General features: G+C 39.8%; 3 protein-coding genes across 6 annotated transcripts; 2 read left to right on the forward strand and 1 right to left on the reverse strand.

The window, feature by feature from the left end:
* Positions 1–528: 528 nt before the first annotated feature.
* Positions 529–7,443, forward strand: pus7 (pseudouridine synthase 7). Of its 4 annotated transcripts, none has more exons than XM_011475905.4 (18): positions 529–684; positions 846–968; positions 1,210–1,527; positions 1,609–1,693; positions 2,478–2,594; positions 2,693–2,837; positions 3,300–3,314; positions 3,525–3,636; positions 3,717–3,794; positions 4,209–4,337; positions 4,490–4,615; positions 5,122–5,183; positions 5,262–5,422; positions 5,597–5,723; positions 6,100–6,201; positions 6,381–6,510; positions 6,645–6,736; positions 6,978–7,443. In XM_011475905.4, the coding sequence occupies exons 1-18, from the start codon at positions 620–622 to the stop codon at positions 7,112–7,114; spliced, it is 2,124 nt and encodes a 707-aa protein (XP_011474207.1). In that variant the 5' UTR covers positions 529–619; the 3' UTR covers positions 7,115–7,443. The 4 variants fall into 4 exon arrangements, with proteins under 4 accessions (XP_011474207.1, XP_004069549.1, XP_020559517.1 ...); XM_020703858.2 differs by having other exon boundaries at positions 587–680; XM_004069501.5 differs by lacking the exon at positions 3,300–3,314.
* A 1,499-nt stretch (positions 7,444–8,942) lies between these two features.
* Positions 8,943–12,642, reverse strand: LOC101168457 (endonuclease domain-containing 1 protein-like). Its single transcript, XM_020703859.3, has 2 exons — positions 12,258–12,642; positions 8,943–9,533 (listed from the first exon to the last, which is right to left on the reverse strand). Exons 1-2 carry the CDS (start codon positions 12,570–12,572, stop codon positions 8,943–8,945), a joined length of 906 nt encoding a protein of 301 aa, XP_020559518.1. The 5' UTR covers positions 12,573–12,642.
* Positions 12,643–14,839: 2,197 nt separating this feature from the next.
* aplnr2 (apelin receptor 2) lies at positions 14,840–17,247 on the forward strand. The gene is made up of 2 exons (XM_011475906.4): positions 14,840–15,153; positions 15,451–17,247. Exon 2 carries the CDS (start codon positions 15,544–15,546, stop codon positions 16,960–16,962), a length of 1,419 nt encoding a protein of 472 aa, XP_011474208.1. The 5' UTR covers positions 14,840–15,153; positions 15,451–15,543; the 3' UTR covers positions 16,963–17,247.
* Positions 17,248–21,182: the final 3,935 nt, after the last annotated feature.

Consider the following 21,182-nt stretch of genomic DNA (forward strand, 5'->3'; position numbering starts at 1 on the left):
TACCCTGTCTTCACCCTACAGTAGCAGTGATGAGCTCCAGCATCTCCACGACCCTGCACAGGAGCACAGGAAAAGGTGGGGAAGATGCACAAATAGAATTTTACAATCGAAAACATTTTTCCCCTTTGTTTAAATGTCCCTTTTTAGTTGGATTATTTGTTTCATAGATAAATAAGGTCTTTAATAAACCCTGAGGAAATTTTAAAATAGCCATCTGCTGACAATCATAAAACACACACACACACACACACACATTAAAAACAATAAAGGTCAATGGTTTAAAAAGCACAAGACCTACCTTTGGTGAAATAAAATAAAATGACAAAAAAAACTATACTGATCCATCTGGAAAATAGATGTTTTGGTAAATAGTATCTTTTGGCTCATATTTTATTTAAAAAAAGAAGATGTGCTAATTCCAATTATTCATTTAAGATTTAAGTGAAGGTATTTATCACCAGTGTTTCAATTTATTCCCAGGAAACTTTTAAATTTGAGGTAAGAGTTTAAAAAACTGTAACATTCGAGGCAACATGAATGCGTCGTGTGGACAGGTCTTTTAGCGAATGAAATCAGGGGGCGGGCTCTACGATTTTAAGACGTATTTCCGGAGGCACGCATGCACGTGCGCGAAAGACTGCTGCTGTGCAGTCTTCGGTGTGTTTTGAACGTCACTAGAGGCATGTAAGTGGGATTTTCTTAAGGATTGGATGTTTTTGTTTTTTTTTAAATCAACATTTTAAATCACGTTGGTGTTTGAAGAGTTCGCTTTAGTCCTTTGAGGTTAGCTAACCCTGCGCTTTGCTAGGTTTTGCTTACAAGTTACGTGTTTTTGTGTTTTTCAGAAACAAGTTTGGATCCTCCTTGCCGTTGCCTGAACAAGTGTTGAACAAGTTGAATGTAAAAAGAGTGTGTCAACTACATTTGCGTTTCTTACACACGATTGTATTCATACAATCTCGCCAACGGTGAGTCTTTCTTGGTATATTTACGTCCATGTTTTATTTTTAATTTTATTTTTATGTTTTTGCATCCTGTCTCACCCTGATAATACAAAAACCGAATCTGGTGGATTTTTTAACAGATTCCATTTAATGTAAACATGTTAGCATAATGTCAGATAATAGAACATTCATAAATACATTTACTGGGTGGTCCTATAGTGTTGATGTTTAATGTATGCTCTGTTTTTTATTGTTTTTTTTACAGCTTTGCTTTAATGTCTGATTTGGAAAGTCCACCTCCTCCTGCCCTGGCCGGAGAGAAAAGAACTTGTCCAGAAGACGAGGAGCAAGACTTACCGTTAAAGAAACAAAAAACTGAAGCTGATCATGGCAACAGGGCTGCTCCCAGCCAAGATGAGGAAACGTCTTGCTTGCCTGAAGAAGAAGCAGCATGTGAGGGGGAGGAAGAGGAGGATGGGGACACCTTTGCTGACATGATGAAGCACGGCCTGACTGAGACGGATGTGGGCATCCTGAAATATGTCAGCGACCACGAGGGCTTCTCTGGAATCCTGAAGGAGAGGTCTGCATGCTTCCAGCCAGAAATGCATCATCCAAAGGATTTGCTATAAGTTGTTGAATGTGACGCATTCTTTTTTTTCAGGTACTCGGATTTTGTTGTGCACGAAATTAACAAACAAGGGAAAACGGTACACTTAGATGACGTCTCTGTACCAGCAGACACAGAGGTAAACAATCACTTTTATGATAAGGAAAAAATAACTTTATGCAAGAAATGTGAGCAAATGATTAAAGTCCCACTCCAAAAAAACGTTTCCAGTGGCCTTTTAATTATTATTGAGCCAATTTTAGCCAAAATAATAAAAAAAAACATGTAGTTTTTTGCAGAACAACAGTAGTTCATTAAAAATCCCCTTCTGAGTTGGTGCAATGCAACCCCATTCCCCCTTCCCCTCCCCATTGCTGAAAGCTGTCTGTTTACACACCCTCCTGCTAGCCTGCAGCCCCTCAATCCCCCAGCCTAACATTATCTGTGCAACACAAACCGTAGAGTAAAATTCTGAGTCCAGATAACAGCTCAGATGAGGAAAACAAAGACGTTCAGGGATCTATTCACCTGCAAGTGGATGCATCAGAATGGAGCAGAGCAGGGAGCTAGCAGCTTGCTCTTATAGCTTCAACGTCTCACCTACAAGCTTTTTCAAACGGCATATCTTTGCCTGCTCTTAATTCACAACAATTTCAAAAAAGGAATGCAATTTTATCTTAATTTTCTTTACATATGTCCTCCATCGTGAGAAAAATGCCACAAGAACAAGTTAAAAACACCAAAAACAGGATTTTCATTGGAGTGGGTCTTTAAGTATAGCAGGTTCTGGACATTTGTTTGTATCTTTATATCACATTCATATCTTTTGATTACATTCTTTAAAATAGCCAGGAATGTGTTGATATCCATTACTGGAGGAAAGCCTTCAGTCTGCCACGAGTAAAGATTTCCGTTTATTTCAGGAGGTCCAGGGGGAGGAGCATCAGCCAAAGGACGACGACGTGCTAACAGAGGAGCAGAAGAAGCAGCTTGGCGACCTGCAGCTTTATAAGAACAAGGAAGGAACTGTCTCCATTCAGGTGCTTCTACTGACCTCCAGCCTCTTTGTAATGACAGAAATGTCTGAAAGGCCATTAAGTTTTTGTGGTATTCCTTCTCGCACCTTTAACATCTTTAGGTAGTTGATGATACAAAAGAGAAGCGGACCCTCATCCACAAAGCAATCAAGACCCAATTTCCTGGTCTAGAGACAAAAACTGAAGAGAAGGATGGCTGCAGGTTCATAGTGGCCTATCATGTTGCTGGGAAGAAGGCTTTAGCAGGTGGGTAGAGGGGAAACAGAACCACTAATGCAATTACGGGGAAAAAAAAGGAACTGAACTCGGAGAAATGGAAGAATGCATTGCACGTTCATTTTTAAAAAATTCTTTTAGTTCATGTCTCATTTGCTCCACCACAGAATTTAGGATGCATGATCAGCACACCTGCATGGTTCTGCTGCAAGTTTTGTGACTCTATTGAACATTCACAATTTTGGTTACAGAAAAAAAAAAACCTTTCTTAGTGGAATGCTCTGACAACCTTAAGAATATTTTTGAAATAATTGCATCACAAAACAACAAAAAACCTTCAGCTTTCATGCAACAAAGCATTGACAAACAGCCCTCCACCCTCAGCTCCCTGCATGAGGCGTCACCCCCGATGACTCGGCTACCAGTCTGTCAGAGCCTCGTTTTTAGTAACGTTATTTTATCCCCTTTTTGCTTGTCTCCTGTGGATAAAAGTCAAAGCATCTACAGGTACGTTCTGACTCTCTTTACAGCACAGAAGAACAGGTTCTGCTTCAATATTTACTCTGAATTCTGTGGGGAAACGGCCCACTAATGCACACATGGAAGGGGACAATCTGCACACATATGACTGGACTTTCCAGGCTTTTTTTTTTCATGCATGTTTCCATGTCTGAATGCAACCTTTTTTTCCCCTCTGTCTTTCAAAAAAACAAAAAGCTCCAAGAAAACACTTCTGGCCTAAAAACCGTGGTAGTTTTTGCCACTTTGTCCTATACAAGGAGAACAAAGACACCATGGATGCTATCAACGTGCTGTCAAAGTTTCTCAGGTCTGTGTGGGGTTTTTTTTTAAGCAACTTCAAAATAAACGTAAACGTCTACATATTTGTCGTGATTGTTGTGTTTGTAGGCTCAGACCCAACATGTTCTCCTACATGGGCACCAAAGACAAGAGAGCCATCACAGTGCAGGAAATCGCAGTGCTCAGGTAAAGACATTGGCTTTGCTGTAGAAAATGCCGTGTTGATTTCCTCTTTTCCCTCATCGGGTGTGCGTTTAGTTCAGCCGTTACCTTTTGAATTCTATGACTTCATGCTAACTTATTATACAATTACTGGAATGCAGCCCAATGAGACGACTATTGTTGTAATATTGGGCTATATAAATAAAATTGAATTTAAATAAATGACTTCACAGGAGAATTTTCACCCTTCAAAACATTAGCAACTGCTACTAATCATACTTTTCTAAGGAAGTAGATGGGAATTATCATTCAGATAAGTAAAAAATAACAATAAAATAAATGAAAAAAGCTTCAGTTGTTACCAGAAAGATAGATTCTGGTGGGTGGTCATTTTTTGTATTATATCAATGTACTGTATCAATTTCTCTGTTTGAGCAGGATCACAGCAGACAGATTAGCTCACCTCAACAAGTGCCTCCTGAACCTGAAGGTTGGAAACTTCAGTTACAAAAATCATCCTCTGAAGCTGGGGGAGCTGCAGGGAAACCACTTCACTGTCATCATCAGGTCAGCGTGTTTCCTCTGCTGTTTAACCGTGAAAAGGGTCAGCTTAAACTGTGGATCACTTGAAATCAGGATGTCAAACATTTACACCTGCAAAGACGCTTTCGGGAACCTTTTCTTATTGAATGACTCCTTCTCTGTATTTGTCGCTCCAGGAACATCTCAGGAACAGGCGAGCAGGTCCATCAGGCCATGACGTCCCTCAAGCAGACCGGCTTCATCAACTACTATGGCATGCAGCGCTTCGGCACCACAGCTGTGCCAACGCAGCATGTTGGCAGGTAGGCCTGCACAATCTACCGCAAATTTATCATCATCGCGAAATCAAGCTGTGCAATATGCATACCGCAAAAGACGGCAAAAATCGCAATAAATGATTACCTTAAATGTGCTAAAACAACCTTAAGGCAGCTTGAAATATTGAACAAATGAAATAAATCCCTTTATGCATTTAACCAATCGGAAGGACCCGTTTACGTTGTTGATCAATAAGATGAGCCCTTTTATGTTTGATGATTGCCTCCTACGTCGACAAGGGTCATTTGGAGTATCATTTTTAAACTGTTGCAGTGAAATGGAAATGATGTTTTTGTTTTTTTGGCTATTTGTTTATATACCGCAATTTATATCGTTATCGCAATATTAATTACCAATATCGCATATCGCGAGTTTTCCTCATATCGTGCAGCCCTATTGGCAGGTGATATGGGCTCCAAATAGGCGGCAAACTGTTGCTCCTAACTTCATTTTTTCTAAAAACCAATTTCTCTTGCTTCGTGTGTGTCAGAGCCATTCTGAGGAACAACTGGAATCAGGTGGTGGATTTGATTCTGAAACCTCGTCCTGGAGGTAATCCCGCCCTGTTCTTACTAGTTCGACTGGGTTGGAGTTGTAATTGTTTTGTTTTTTTCTGCAATCCGTCTGCAGCAGAGAAAGAATATTTGGTCCACTGCAGAGAGGAGTGGGCTAAGACTCAGGACCCAGAGGCAGCCCTGAAAAAGCTGCCCAACAAGCGCTGCCTTGAAGGACAGCTGCTGCGAGGCCTGTCCATGTACGGCAAGAAAAACATCGTCACAGCCTTTGGACTGGTTGGTTCCTTTATTTTCATAGAAAGAGTGAAAGTGCTCTCAAAGCATGACAGTTGTTTCTGTTTTTGCAGAGTTGTAATCTGCTGCCTACATCATCATGTGAGGAGGTTCGCCTGTGCTGCAGCACTACAACAAATCCAACACTTGAATTGTTTTCTTTCTTCTCGTCCACAGATTCCTCGCAACAACCGCCTGATGTACATCCACAGCTATCAGAGCTTTGTGTGGAACACCATGGTGAGCCGCAGGATCCAGGCTTTCGGTCTGAAGGCTGTGGCGGGCGATCTGGTCCTCCGAGGAAGTAAATCCATCACTTTTCTCTTTAGCTGCATACTTTCTGTTGTTAATACCGGAAAACATTTGGGCTTTTCAGTGAATCATAACTAGATTTCCCTCTCCCCTTAGACTAATAAAATAACTCATTAATGTTCAGCATCCGCTTAATTTCTTGTTTGATAAAGAATAAAATAAATGAATCAGATTATTCATCTAAAGAGGATGTGAGTTCTTAGATTCACTATAACTCCTGAATAGATGATGGAGATCTTCAAAAAAGAATCTTTGTTTTTGTTGCAGCTATGCTGTATCACCACTCGTCTGATCGGAGTATTGATTTCAAATGTTTCCACTCCAGTTAGACTTTTAGGCTCATTAAGTGTGCGTTTGTGTTTGTGAAGCCACCGCACATGTGCTGTCTGCCGAGGAGGCCGAGCAGCACTCCATCCATGACATTGTGATGCCGCTTCCTGGCTTTGATGTCATCTACCCCTCTCACCACAGTAAGACTCCTGATGCTTTGGTACTTCCAGGTCATGAATGGTTTTGTTGATGCTTTTCTGTATAAAAATACCATCCTCTCCAGGCAAGTGTTGCAGACCTGCGTCCTTTCTTTACCTAATTTTTTTGGTTAAAGTGTGTTCTTCCAGGTTGTGAATAAAGGCTTGTTGTGTTCTGTCAGTCGGGGACGGTTACAGAGAGCTGCTCTCGGCAGACGGGCTGGACATCGACAACATGAGGCACAAAGTGAGGGACTACTCTCTGGCTGGAGCGTACAGACGCATCATCATCAGACCCACCGATGTCAGCTGGTCAGTACTTCCTGTTTATGCCTCTGCCCAAATGTTTTCACCTGTCTCTGCTGTGACTTTTATAAGCTTGTTTTGTTGAAGATGGCAACTTTTGGAGCAAGTAAGAGATCTTTTTGTTTTGTTTTTTGGTGCAGGGACGTGATTCAATACGATGATCCCAGGATCTCTTTGGTTCATACCGACTTTGAGAAATTGGAGAACAAACCGGCTCCTGTTTTCAACACAGGTACATTTATTCTAGGCCTCATTCTATTAAACAGATGAACACTGTATAACACAAGACTGCACTCTACAAGCATTCATGATCCAAACCTTAAAGATGTTTTGAAGTAGGAGAAATATTTTTAAAAAAAACCTGTCTTTGTATGTTAAGCAAAATGGATTAAATGGAAGGAAATGCTCGTTTCTAATTCCAACCAACTTGTTTTCTGTTGTGTTTTTGGCTTGTTGCTGATCCCTGCTGCTAGAGGGAAAGTATCGAGCTCTAAGGATGGAGTTCTCCCTGCCTCCCTCCACCTACGCCACCATGGCAGTCAGAGAGGTCCTGAAACTGGACACCAGCATCAAGAAACAGACCCAACTCAACACCTTGTGGTTCAACTGAAGCCCAAAATGAATTACAGCCACCATTATGTATGGGCCACACACTGCAGTGAGTGTTTGGTGTGGAACAGAAACCATTTTCCATTTGTTCCATGAGAATCTTTAATTTTTTTTAAAGCAAGGAATATAATTTGACTTTTTTCTTTTTTAAAACTATGTTTTACTTTGAAAAGTTTCTGTATTTCAGTGAGAAACATATAAAAAGACAACTGGAAGCCTTTAATTGTCCGGACGCACAAAAAATGAATGTTGACAGTTTAACATCATTAAGACTGTTTATATTAGCTGTTAGCCAACAAGAAATTAAAATGGTCAAGATTTAGTATAAAATATTTGTCTCCTGGATTTTTTAAAATCATTTAAATGTCATTAAAAAAGATTGAATTTAGTTTTTCTGCCTATTCGAGATATGCTTGTCTGCACAATGTGAGCAAATATCTGATTCTCCTGTCTCCTTTAAAAAAAACAAGTCTTCCTTCTGCTGAAGACACTGTTGTTCCCAGAAGGACGTCTGTCAATGAACTGATCTCAGGAATCTGACAGCCATTACAAACAGATCAGTTTGTTTTTGTAGTCCATAGAGTGGCACAATTACAGATATAAATATGATCTAAAGAAGCTCTGGACACGATTGGTTAAACTGTTGACCGGTTAAAACCGTAGTACATGTAGTTGGGATTGTGTTGAGAGCGAGAAAGCAAATTGCAGAGCTGCACCGTAGCGACAGGGCTGGAAGAGGGAATATAAAACTCTTGTCTAATCTCCGCTGAACAAAAGGCTCACAGTGAAAAGGGTCATTTAGAGCTCTTGCTGTAGAGAATTAACTCTCAGATTAAAGTAAAACATACATTTGGTGAGAGATTAGTTTTTATAAGAGGCCTCTTCAATAATGTATGTTACTGATTTTCATGGGCAAAAACTTTTTCAAAAGAAAAAAACTTTAAATGTTGAAACCATGGCTTCTTAGTATTTATAACCAACATTTATACATAACGTATTTAAAAAACAAAAAAAAGATTTGGTTATGGAGTGGGAAATGTTCGAACTGCTGCTCCTAAAGTCCCACTCTGATCATCTTCTGATGTATTTTCAAAGCGTTCCCAGTGTTCTTTGAATTATGACTATGACGTATTTCTAGCTGAAATCCAAAAAACCTTTCACTTTCTAGAACACTGAGCAAGAGCAGAGCAACAGTACTTTAGAAATTTAACTCTTGAGTTGGGACTGCTAGTGTGAAGTAAGCCCGCCCCCACTTTCCATCATCCACCTGTTTACGCTCTCTCCTGCTAGCTTACAGCCCCTCACACCCCAACCTAACATTAGTGATGCAACAACAGTGGCGAGCAATATCGGAGCTATCCAGCTGTAAAGTTTGACAGATGGGGAAAACAAAGACGGACATCTGAATGGAGCGGAGCAGGGAGCTTGTGACCCGCCGGCGGTATTTTCTACGTCACAAATTAGCTTTTTAAATGTCTCATTTTGTCTGCTCTTGATTAACAATGATTTAAATTTAAAAAATACTCAAAAATGCAATTTTAAGCTTTACTTTCTTTATATATGTCCTCCATCAACAAAAACAATGTCACAAGAACATGTCAAAAACACAATTTCCCTCTGAGTGGATCCTAAAATGTGACAGGTGTTGTAAAAACGATTGAGCTTCTGAAGACACTGACTAATTACATTTCAAGTGTTTCCTTTTTTTTAGAGAAAAGTCTAATATAATTCTGGGTATTTTGTTTAAACTGCTAATTTCGACCATTATAATTTTTTCCATCTATAGTTGCATCTAAGATGAGGAGGATGGTTGTCTCCGGACTTTAGGACTAATTTAACATGTTGGTGGCAGGATCACAGTTCTGGTAGAAGATCTGGAAGGAGCTGTCAACATAAGTGACCTTCTTCAGGAAGATCTCCAGCTGCTGCACCGTCATCTCCTGCACCCTGTTGTCAACCTTGTCGTTGAGGCCGTGAGCCGCAAACGCGGGGAACTTTGAGCGTTCAGAGTATGGAGCATTGTGGTCAAAGTTGGTGCAGCAGTACGCTGACCAGAGGTAGGTGGGAATGCCCAGGCGGTTGATGTTCTCTCGGCGGATGGTGTGGCCCGACGTGGTGATCCCGGTGATGACGTAGGCGGTGCCCCGGCAGTAGTTGTTCAGCCTCTGACGTATGGTGTGTTCGTGGTTTTTCCAGGGGCCGATGTTGAACTCTCGAACTTGAGGGACTACGTTGGTCAGCGTGTAGGTGGCGGCCTTGTCGTCCAGGTCGCCCTGGTGCTCGTCAGGATTGAGCTGACCGCGTTCGAAGATCACACTGTTGGAGTAGTCTTCCAGCACAGCCTGAGAGTCCTCAAAGCTGCGGTGATGGTTGTCTGAAGGGAAGTGCTGCATCTCTCTGGAGTCAGACTTCATGGACAGCTGGGAAGACGAACAACACAATTCACCACAAGGAGATTCATCTCAGCATTAAATACATTTAAAGTCCCATTCTGATCATCATTTTGATCTATTTTCAAAGTAATCCCGGTCGTCTTTTAATTATAATTATGCCGTTTTTTTCGGGGAAATTCCAAAAACCTGTGTCGTTTTCTAGCACATAGTTTCTACAGAGCGTTCATTAGAAATTTTGAATTGTGGGGGGAACTATAAGCCTCCCCTTATTTCCCATCGTCCCTTTTGTTTACACTGTCTTCTGCTAGCTTACAGCCCCTCACAACCCCAACATAATATTACCGCTGCAACAAATTGGAGCTATCCAGACGTACTGTTTTGTACTAGCTACCAGCTCAGACGAGAAAAACAAAGACCTACAAGGATCTAGTCGTCTACACGACTGGGGTAGAGCGGGGAGCTTGTGACCTGCCGACATATCTCTGCTATAAGCTTTTTCCAATGGCTTTTTTTCATCTGCTTCTGAATCCCAATTTCAATAAAGAAATACTTAGAAATGCAATTTAAAGCTTCATTTGTTTTCCTACTTCAGAAAAATGCCACAAGAACATGTTCAAAACACCAAAAGCACAATTAAAGTGGGTCTTTAACAACAACAACAAAACCTCATACGTCTATATCCTGAAGTATTTTTGTCAGGATTTAAGAGCGTAGCATTAAGTAGTGTTTTCAAAATAAAGCTTTGGAAATTTAAATGGTGGCGTGGAACCTTTCATGCTGTTTATAAGAAATGCAGGAATAGCAAAGAAAAGGTTCAGTCAAGGTTTAACCTTCTGAATTTGTATCAGGGATATGCAGCACAAGATAATTATTTTAAACTCAAACTTATCTCAAACCTTCATGCAAACACAAACCAGCATGTATCTTTTCCTGACTTAAATATTCTAAAAGGTCCATTAATTTTGCAACAATACTACATTATTACTTAAAATTTAGAACGTTAAACTGTTTTTTTTTAAATATGGGTTATATTCTTACATTGTATAAAAAAAGTTGATTAAAAGTTTAGAGCTTAAATAAATTTGTTTAAATCAAAAAGTATTTTGTCAGCCACTAATTGTGCAAGTTCACTCCCACTTAAAAAGATGAGATGCCTATAATTTTCATCATAGGCATATCTCAAAAATGAAAGACAAAATGAGAAAAACAACTTTTTTCGAAGTATTTATTTGTAAATTATGGTGGTAAATAAGTATTTGGCCACCTACAAATAAACACGATGTCCGGCTCTCACAGACCTGTAACTTCTTCTTTAAGAGGATCCTCCACTCACTCCCTGTAATAATGGCACCTGTTTAAACTGGTTACCGATATGAAAGACACCTGGCCTCAACCTTAAAGGGGCTGGGAAGACTGAATCTGCAATAGGTAAGCAGCTTTGTGTGAAGAAATCACCAGTGAGAGCAATTATTAGGAATGGAAGCCATTCAAGACCACTGATCATCTCCCTCCTTCTGGGGCTTCCTGCAAGATCTCACCCTGTGGGGTCAGAATGGTCACAAGGACAGTGAGCAAAAATCCCAGAACTACACGGGGGGACCTAGTGATGACCTGCAAAGACCTGGGACCAAAGTAACAAGGGCTACCATAAGTAACACATGACGCTGCCAAGGACTCAAATCCTGCAGTGCCAGACGTGTCCCCCTGCTAAAGCCAGTACATGTGAAGGCCCGTCTAAAGTTTGCTAGAGAGCATTTGGATGATCCAGAAGAGGATTGGGAGAATGTCCCATGGTCAGATGAAACCAAAATAGAACTTTTGGAGAAAGAATGTTGAGTTGCATCCAAAGAACACCACATCTACTGTAAAGCATGGGGGTGGAAACATCATGATTTCGGGCTGTTTTTCAGCAAAGGGACCATGACAACTGATCCGCGTAAAGGAAAGGATTAATGGGGCCATGCCTTGTCAGATTTTGAGTGAGGACCTCCTTCCATCATCAAGGGCATTGAAGATGAAACGTGGCTGGGTCTTTCAGCATGACAACGGTCCCAAACACAAACGCACGAGTAAAGAAGGATTGGTTTTGTAAGAAGCATTTCAAAGTCCAGGAGTGGCTTAGCCAGTCTCCAGATTTCAACCCCATAGAAAATTGTTGGAGGGAGTTGAAATTCTGTGTTGCCCAGCGACAACCCCAAAACATCACTGCTCTAGAGGAGATCTGCATGGAGGAATGGGCCAAAAAGACTTACAGAATATGTTTGACTGCTGTCATTGCCAATAAAGGGTATGTAACAAGGTATTGAGTTGAACTTTTGTTATTGACCAAACACTTTTTTTCCCACCATAATTAACAAATAAATTCTTTAAAAATCAGACAATATGACTTTCCGGATTTCGTTTTCTCATTTTGTCTCTTATAGTTGAGGTATGTATATGATGAAAATTACAGTTCTCTCATCTTTTTAAGAGGTAGAACTTGCTGACTAAATACTTTTTTGCCCCACTTTACATTACAAAATTATTTATACTTGTTTAAAAAAGTGAAACCATTCCAACACATCTCTTAATAACGGCTTTTTGGTGGTTTACTTTGAAGGGATGATAGGAAAATAAACAGGCCAGTTGTACCTTTTGCATTTTTATGGCCAATCAGTTTAAACTTTCATTTTTCTCGTTTATAAATACTTGCATAGCTGCAAAAAATCCTCAAATAAAGATGTTTTTCCGGTCCCGAACAAGCTCTGTTACCTGTGGTTCATACATCCACGGCACGTCGACCTTCTTGAAGCCGTCAGAGCGTTTGAAGGTGTAGGCCGAGTAAACAGGGATGCGGCTGAAGGTGTCATAGAGAGTGATGAACCGCGGTTTGCCAGCGTAGAACTGACAGATCTTCTTGAACGGCTGCTCCTCGAGTCCCCGTGGCAGCGTCCCCATGTACAGGAACTGCTTACACTCTGGTGAAAGGATTTCCTGCACCTCTGCTCCCACCATCCCAGCAAGAAGAAGGCACACGAGCATTCTATCCATTCTGCGTCCAGGGAAAAACTGCACCAACGGGCACATTTAATCTCTTTAAAATACTACTGGGCGAGATCATTTCCCTGCACAGAGGAGGTTTGAACCATGTCGGGTTTATCATGCAAATCCTTATCTGGTACAACCTTGCAACCAGCCATTGCTGAGTTTGGAAAGCAACTTTATACGGCATTCACAGGAAAGAATACCTTTGTCCTTTACAGCTTTTATGCATACCGTTTTTAGATAAGAGTTTATTTTGGAAGGAAAAGCACAAGAACTAAACTATATACTCTCAGAGATCAGGTTCGTGACTGTAATCCACTGTAAAATTTGAATGGGAATCTATTATTGAATCATAGAAAGTGTTAAGGAGTATAAAACCTACAAAGTGTACATCTGTTTGAACACATTAGTTAAAAGTCCTAAAAATGCAATTTAGAAAACTTTACAAGAAACATCACAAAAAACCCGGAAAAAAGCCATGAACAGCAGGTTATAAGATGCAAATTCAGTGAAAGCTGTTAAAAAAAGGACTAACTTGACACAAGTTGTAAAATTTTCTGTTGGAAAGTTTACATCTAACCTTTAGGTTTGAGAATATTCTGAAATGTGAAGGAAAGGATTAATCTGCATTGATCGTTGTCAACGAAAAACACAAGATCTTGTCTAAAAGTAGGTGCAGCTAAAGAGGAAACGCCTAAACCTTGTATGGTAAGTTTTACTTACAAACAGAAAAAAAGTTATGAGAAAAGATCTCCATCATAGGAAGCTGAGAAATCAAAATGCAGAGGCTTTCTAGACTGGAACCCGGGTGTAAAAACATCTTTGTATTCACAGAATAATGTGGTTTTGCACTGCCATGCCATAATTTAGCTTTAATAAAGCTTTAATTTGACCATAGTTTGGGTGAGAAAGGTTTGCAAAGTTGTGTGCTTTTCTTTCCTTCCCACCATCTTAAAGAATGTGTGTTTTTAGACGAGAGAAAGGCCTGGAATGTTTCCCCAAAGCCTTCTATTCCCACCACAAAGGGCTGATGGCAGCGTGACCTCTCGAGGGACAAACACTTCCTGTTTACCATCCGAGCATCCACTGTGTTTACGCTGTAATTCTATGCTGACCTGGCGGTGCCCTGTCCTCCATCAACCGTTCCAACAACCATTAAGTTATAACTCATGTCGGAGTCACACAGCTGTTAAAAAGAGTAAAAGCTGAGGGTGGTGGGACAAAGACTTTCATTTTAAACAGAAATGGTTACAGTATTGTACCTTAATTTTAAGTGAAAATAATGTGTTGCCAGAAAAAATCATTTTATTTGGAGAATTGAGAAGTCATTAACTACTTTGTTATTTATTGTCAATTTTTTGAATACATTGTGAATTTTTTCCTAAACTGTGAATTTGAACAACTTACATTTACAAAATTTCTTAGTTGGACTACGGCAGTTAACATTCCAAATAATACATTCTGTAAAACAAAAACGAAAAATCGGTGTGGTTTTTGTAAAGACAAATATTTTTCATATTTGTCTTCATGTTCATATATGAGAGAAATTGAACAATCGGCCTTGTTCTCATGTCCCATGATTCGGCATTTTTCTTAAAAAAAATTGAGTGAAAAACTTTCTAAGAAATTTGTCAATTGTATGTAACTACAATTTTTACTCACCCGTGGCAGATTCAGGGTATTTCTGTTGAATAAAATACGAAAAAAAGCCCAATTTAATATTCTAAAAATAACTTTGGAGCGTTGAAATGATCAAACACAGTAAAGGAAATTACTCTCTCTTTTCAGGAAATGTGCACATAAGATATTATTTATGATCAACTTTGGCTGCTGGATCAAATTCTCTTCATTTTTTTAGATAAATATAAAAAACAAGTACATTAAATAATTACTATTTAATTTATCCATGGATCTGTGAAAGCACTGTTAAGAACCTTAAAATTGTTCCGACACACCTGTTCTGAACTGTCCACCTGCAAAACAATAATCTCACCAAAAATGATTTATATTTACTTTTTTTACAGCAATATTTCACTAAAACACACTTAAATTCACAATGTTCTTTTAAAAAGTTGCATAAAACAGACATTCATTAGCCACAGATTGATTTTGTAGGTTTAGCCAAGAAGAAAAATATAGTTTCCGCTGAAAACCTTTTGTCGATCTTGTTTAAAGCTATTTTCCGTTCTGAAGTTGTTGATTAGATGAGAGCGTGTAATTTATCCTTCGTTTTATCAGATTTGATCATTGTAACCAGAGTGTTTCTGAACATGCGACACACTGGGGACAGAATGTTTGCTTGCATTTGCGCATTTGAAGGTGTTTGCATGTGTGTGAAGAGGACGAGCAGCCTGGACGGCCTTGTTTGTCAGGCTGTTTGTGTGTGGGCTCTCCTGCGGTTTGCAAGTTTGTTTTAAGGGGGGCTTGTGTTTGCAGACTGTCACTGGGGTGGTCTGGTTCCAGAAAAAGGAGGGCTTCAGTTGGGTTCACTTCTGTCTGCGGAGAGGACATATAAAAACATACAGACTGAAGAGACAACAGCAGAAAAGAAAGGTCTTGATGAAGATGATAAGATGAAGGCTCCACTGTGGAAATTACTTTCATGAAGCTGTAGATGCTTAAAGTGAGTATCATCTCAAAACTAAATCAAGTTTAGAAAGTTATTTTTCATATGCTGTGTGCCTATGGATTCTGAATTTAAAATCTTTTCTCATGTCTTTTACTATAATCCTGTTGTTTATAGTCCAAAATTCTTTGACTTTTATTCCTATGTTACCTGATTAAAATGAGACTTTTTAAAGAAGATTCGTGCACACATCCAATGATAAAAGTTTCTGTCTTTGAGTTTTGTATTTTTTTGTGTGTAATCACAAGGGAAGCTTTTCTGAGTATAATCCTATTTTATGTCTTTAATTTTCAGACTTTCCAAGTCAAGACTGATGAAGCGAAGGTGAACAGAAGTTTCTGTTTTATTCCTTTTGGACTTATGTGAACTATTACCTAGAATAGACAGATGTCAGATCAAGATGTCCCCTCTTCCCCCAGCCCTACTCCCTTTCTCCTCTGTGACTACAGCGACTGGTCGCCCTCCCTTTTTATCATCCCTTCAGTCTACTTGCTGGCCTTCCTGCTTGGTTGTCTTGGAAACGGCTTGGTGCTGTGGGCCTATTTGGACCGATCTGAGGGCAGGCAGACAGGGGCATGGGGCAAACAGAAAAGGGAAGTCAGACAGCTCTGCTGTAGTTTCAGAACCAGGATAAAACACGCTCCCCATGGTTGTTTTTGTCCGACAAACAGATCAAATGTCACTGATTCTTCAGGACAAAGCAGCAGACCCCCGTGTCCTTCCTCCAACACTCATCCTCCTCTCATCCCTCGTCCCTCCAGGTCTCTAACAGACTCCCTCATAGCCAGTTTAGCGTTGGCTGACCTCTGCTTCCTTGTAACTCTCCCTCTTTGGGCAGTTTACACAGCAATGGGCTACCACTGGATCTTTGGGCAGGCTCTTTGTCAAATCAGCAGCTTCCTTACAGCTCTCAACATGTACGCCAGCGTCTTCAGCCTGAGCATGCTCAGTCTGGAGCGGTATTGGATTTTGACCGGTCGCCAGTCCTCCAGCCAGCAGCCACCACAGAGCTGGCCCTCCAGAGCTTTTTGGGTTCTCGGTGGCGTGTGGGCGGTGGCAGGTGTCCTGGCTCTTCCTGGCTTGCTGCTGCGCTCGGTCAGGGAGATCGAGCTTGAGCTGGACCCCAAAAACAGCCAGCAGCTGGACTCCAGAAATGCCATCCTTTCCTGTCAGATGGATTACTCCATAATGATTGGATCAGAGCTGGATGACTCAGAAAAAGAGAGGATGGAGATGTTGTGGGCTTCTGCCTTGAGCATCAAATCAACTCTGTTCGGCTTCCTGCTTCCTTTTATCATCTTGCTGGTTTGCTACTGCTCTCTGGCCCAACTCCTCAGCAGACACTTTGGACGGGGCCCTGGTACTGACCGCAAACGCCAGAGGAGACTGCTCCGGGTGATTGTTACTTTAGTGCTGGCGTTCTTTCTGTGCTGGCTGCCCCTGCATGTTAATAAAACCATGGCCATGCTCCTGGAGTTTGGATTCGTCGCCTACTCCTGCTCTTTAGACCAAAGTCTGCTGGCTGCCCACCCGTATGTCACCTGTTTGGCCTACATCAACTCCTGCTTGAACCCCTTCCTGTATGCAGCCTGTGATCCATCCTTTAGGAGGAGATGCAAAGGAGCTCTCCTTACGCTGTGTGGAATATGCAGAGGAAGAGGAGAAACCAAAGCCAGCAAGATTGATGAACCTGATGGGAAAGAGGATGGGAGCTCAACTTTTCCCATGAGGACGCAGGACACACATCGGTTAGAGGATGGGGAGGGAGAGGAGATGGTGCTTGCAGTGGCTGAGGTGGCCTTTTGAACTCAAATTCTCAAAGCCACTGTACTATCTTCCTGATAAACAGGGTCATTTAAAAAAAACCTTAAAAAACAATTGTTTTTTTGTAAACATATTGACGGATAAACAGTGCATTCTTTGTTTATGATGTCACATTCTCCCCAGAAAAAAGTGTCCACTTCCTAAATTGTGACATGTGATCTGACCATGTAATGTGTTCTATTCATTGTTTTATTTTTTAAAAATTCCTTTTTACTTAGCTTTTGTTGATGATTATTAAAATGTGTACTAATTTTTTTCTTTAAAAAACAAGATCCCAAAATGTTAATTATTTATTATTTGGTTGTCCAGAAACTACCCAAAGGTTTCTGACAACTTTGAATCACTTTTTTTTTAGGCGCAACACAAATTTAAATCGAGAAAATCAACACTAGAAATGATTTATAGGCAAGAAAAAAGAAGTTTATATTGAAACCTCAACCTCAACATAAAATATATATTTTATTTCTTTATTGAAACCTCAACCTAGGCTGCACGGTGGCACAGTGGTTAGCGCTCTTGCCTCACAGCGAGAAGGCCCCCAGTTCAGGTCCTGGCTGGGGGACCCGAAACAGCACATCAATGGGGGACCTTTCTGTGTCGAGTTTGCATGTTCTCCCTGTGCATGTGTGGGTTCTCTCCAGGGTTTCTGGCTTCCTCCCACCATCCAAAAACATGCTTCATAGGTCAGTTGGCAACTCTAAATTGTCCCTCGGTGTAAGTGGGTGTGTGATTGTGGCCCTGTGACAGACGGGCAGGATGTCCCCTGCCTTCACCCACAAGTGGCCAGGATAGGCTCCAGCAGCCCCGTGACCCCGAAAGGGATAAAACGGCAGAAGAAGATTAACCTTAACCTCTCTGGGTAAATCAAATTTGAAAGACATATAATATATTAGATTCCAAAAACATTTTATGTTATGAACGTAAGATTAAACTGAATCAATCTCCACTGCATTTAAAATATCTTTCATCACTGTCTGAGTTGCAATATTACAGGTTTGAAAAGTTTTGGGTGATGTTTGTTTTCAATATGTTGTTTTTTTAAGACTTGAATTAAAAATACAACATGTAAAATGTAAAATTTTACTTTTAGTGTTAATAATAACTGACTTAAAAAAGCTGCGGTTTTGTAATCCAAGTACATGTAACTAGTGAACCATTTGGCAAACAATATAGCAAAGATCATTGGTTAGAAACATTTTATAGATCTGTAAAAAAAAGTATATTTAAAAAAATAATTTCATGCTCACCCATTTGTTTTGCAAAATTCAGCAGGAATTTAACAGGGTAAATTGGTGCCAAGTTGGGGAACTTTATGTGACAGTAAAATCTGGAGAGGACTTTACAGGAGAGATCAGTCTTTTTAAAAGCAAGTATATTTACAATTTATCACAAACTATAGAAAAGAAAATCCCCTGACAACTTTGATCACTGTGAAGAAAGAGAGGCAGCAGAGCATTTCCTTAACATGCCAATGACAAAGCTCTGACAGTTTTTTTATTCCCTGATTGAGAAAATGAAGAAGGACAATATAAAACATCAAGACTCATCTTTTTTTATACGCTTTTACCAGAAAAAAAACCCAAACCATAATGAGATCATCATACTCTCCAGATCTGTATTGGTTGGCACGGGTTGGTTGACATCACCATGACGATCATGTTCAGCATGTTGCTGCTGAAGTTAGCAGCCGGTATGAAGGTTGTGATTTGGTCCAAAGTTGCTTAAAATATATTTTCCTTTCAATATTGTACCCATATAAATAAACCCATTTATTAACAATTCCATAAAATAAATGATGAAAACCTTAGTGAAAATGGGCTCTTTGGTGGCTGTTGTTGAAGGTTGTTTCTCCTTCAAAAGGCACTAAAGTTAAATGTTTCGCCGTGAGGCTGTAAACTTGGCTCACCAAACAAACTGGAAGGTTTCTACGAAATGAATGACTTCATAATTTAAAAAAGTCTTTTTTAGCTGTTCAGGGAAAAGTATTGATCTACCTGTGGTGCATTTAATTATTCAGCTTCTCCCTGTTGTAACCCTTGTGCTATCTTAGATGACCCCACCCTTACACTGACGTGTTCTCCCTACCATGACAAAGGTGGATAAAGGTGGAAAGATTTCATGTAATCCATGGACACCAGTGAGGTTCACAAATCATTGAAGACAAAAGGTTCAGAGCACTGTCTAGTGGGTCTAGATGACCCAACTCCAAATGGTAAAGTGCCTAGGAAAGCACAAGGGTTAGGAATGTATATTTTTTACCTAAAAAAGACATAATTGCACACACATAATTCATATATTTTTGCCATACAAGCCTCGAATAAATAGTGTTTTTTATTATGTCATTCTAAACCCCCAGAATGCTATTTGTTAATGTGTTTAGATATTCTCTGGAAAATGTTTAGCTGGTAAACTGAAGACTACCTCATAGAGAGATTAAAAGTCTTCCTTTAAGCATATTATGTAGCATTTATTTATCATTTATTCGTTTAGGTTCACAGTCTGATGGAGTGACTCTACTCACAGAGCATTATGCACCCTCTGCCTTTGATATGAAGACCCAGCCAAATAAATAAGTCTCTCATTAAACATGAATTGAATTTTGATTGAGTTTTTTTTTATTAATAGGATTAAAGTTCAACTTATGACACTCCTCCTTATTTTTTATAAAGAAATGTCACTTTTTCACTCACTGTTATCCTATCGAAAATAACAAGGACAGTTTTTCAGAGGAAATAAAATTGATTTATTCATTTCTAACCCTGACACATTACTAAATACTTTAACACAAGTCAATGCAGTGATGATTTGATTGTGATCTTTTAAAAGAGGGCAGTGTTGTCTGCTTGTTGGCGAATTTGAAACTTTTTATCAACTGCACCAATACCTAAGAAAGACCACTCTCACTAAAACCTAAAGGTGATGATGTAACATATATAACCCTGCGCCTCATATTGGTGGAGGACAAACACCACACCACATCTCTTTGGGCTTTGAGACACAAATTACATTTTCAAGTCTCAATAATCGAATGGTTCAAGACTAGTTGATTTACTAATTTAAACGAAAATACCCTATGAAGAAAATGCAGACATGATTTGGCAACATAGTCTTATGAACCAATGAAAATTTTTTTTGTTTGAGTTTAATGGGTTTATGATTTAAAATAAAAACACATTAGCTTGTATCAATAAACCTGAAATTCAAAAAATTGTCCAGTTCTTTGAACATAAGGGGCTTATTTACAAGTTCCCAGCCTCCTGTAGGAAGAATTTTTCAATAATAGGAATATACAACCCAAAAAAAACAGTTTTTGAAGAGTTTCTAGAACTGGGTTGGGCCGTGTGTGTGTGTGTGAGTAGATTTTGTTGTGTTGACTGGTGGGTGCCGCTCCCAAGGTCCTCAGTAATCTTATATTAGATTTCTATGGCTTCATCAGTTTTGGCTGAAGGGGAAGTCTCAGAGAGATACAGAGTTAAAACAGAGATTGAACAAAATATGTATTAATAATGAAGATAGTTGCAGCCTTAGCTGAATTCAGACTATTGAACTAATCAAACCGAATTGGACTAATTAAGCCGATTTGCAAATTTTTAGATTAGGGAAGGACACCACCTAAATGAACCCACACATTTACAAGGAGAAGATGAGAAGATTTGCTCTACGTCACACCTACTGGTAACCCATCAGAAATGCGATGCATAAACAGACCTGTAGCCTCCTTCTCCCAGCAGGCCTTGCTTCTTTGCTGCAGAGACACACCAAATACATTCAGTTGTGACTGAGGAAAAAGTAATTCAGCAGGATGTGAATGTGCTCCTTCACTGATTAAGAAACCTCACCATTATTTTCACCTTCAAATGGGTCTCCACTGCTGGTCTCTGATTCATCCTCACTTGTTTGGCTGCTTGGACCATCGAATGAAGACCGGTTCAGCCAACTTGTCCACTCAAAAAAAGGAAATTACCAGCCAATTAGGTTAACGAAAAAGTAACTTGTCATTTCAACCAGAAAATTTTATGTTTGTAAATCTTACGTGAATGAATCATGTCGATTGTACATAAAAATAATCCATTTAAAAGTTACTAATTTCAATCATGTTGATCCAACATGATACCATTAAATTGGATACATTAGTAATCGCAAGGAATTGTGGGATACCATTTTCTTTGTCTATCTGGGCAGATTGGGCTCTAAGTGTGAGG

This window comes from Oryzias latipes, chromosome 6 (genome assembly GCF_053564925.1).
Source record: "Oryzias latipes strain Hd-rR chromosome 6, Olatipes_Hd-rR_3.1".
In the NCBI taxonomy this organism is placed as follows: Eukaryota; Metazoa; Chordata; class Actinopteri; order Beloniformes; family Adrianichthyidae; genus Oryzias; species Oryzias latipes.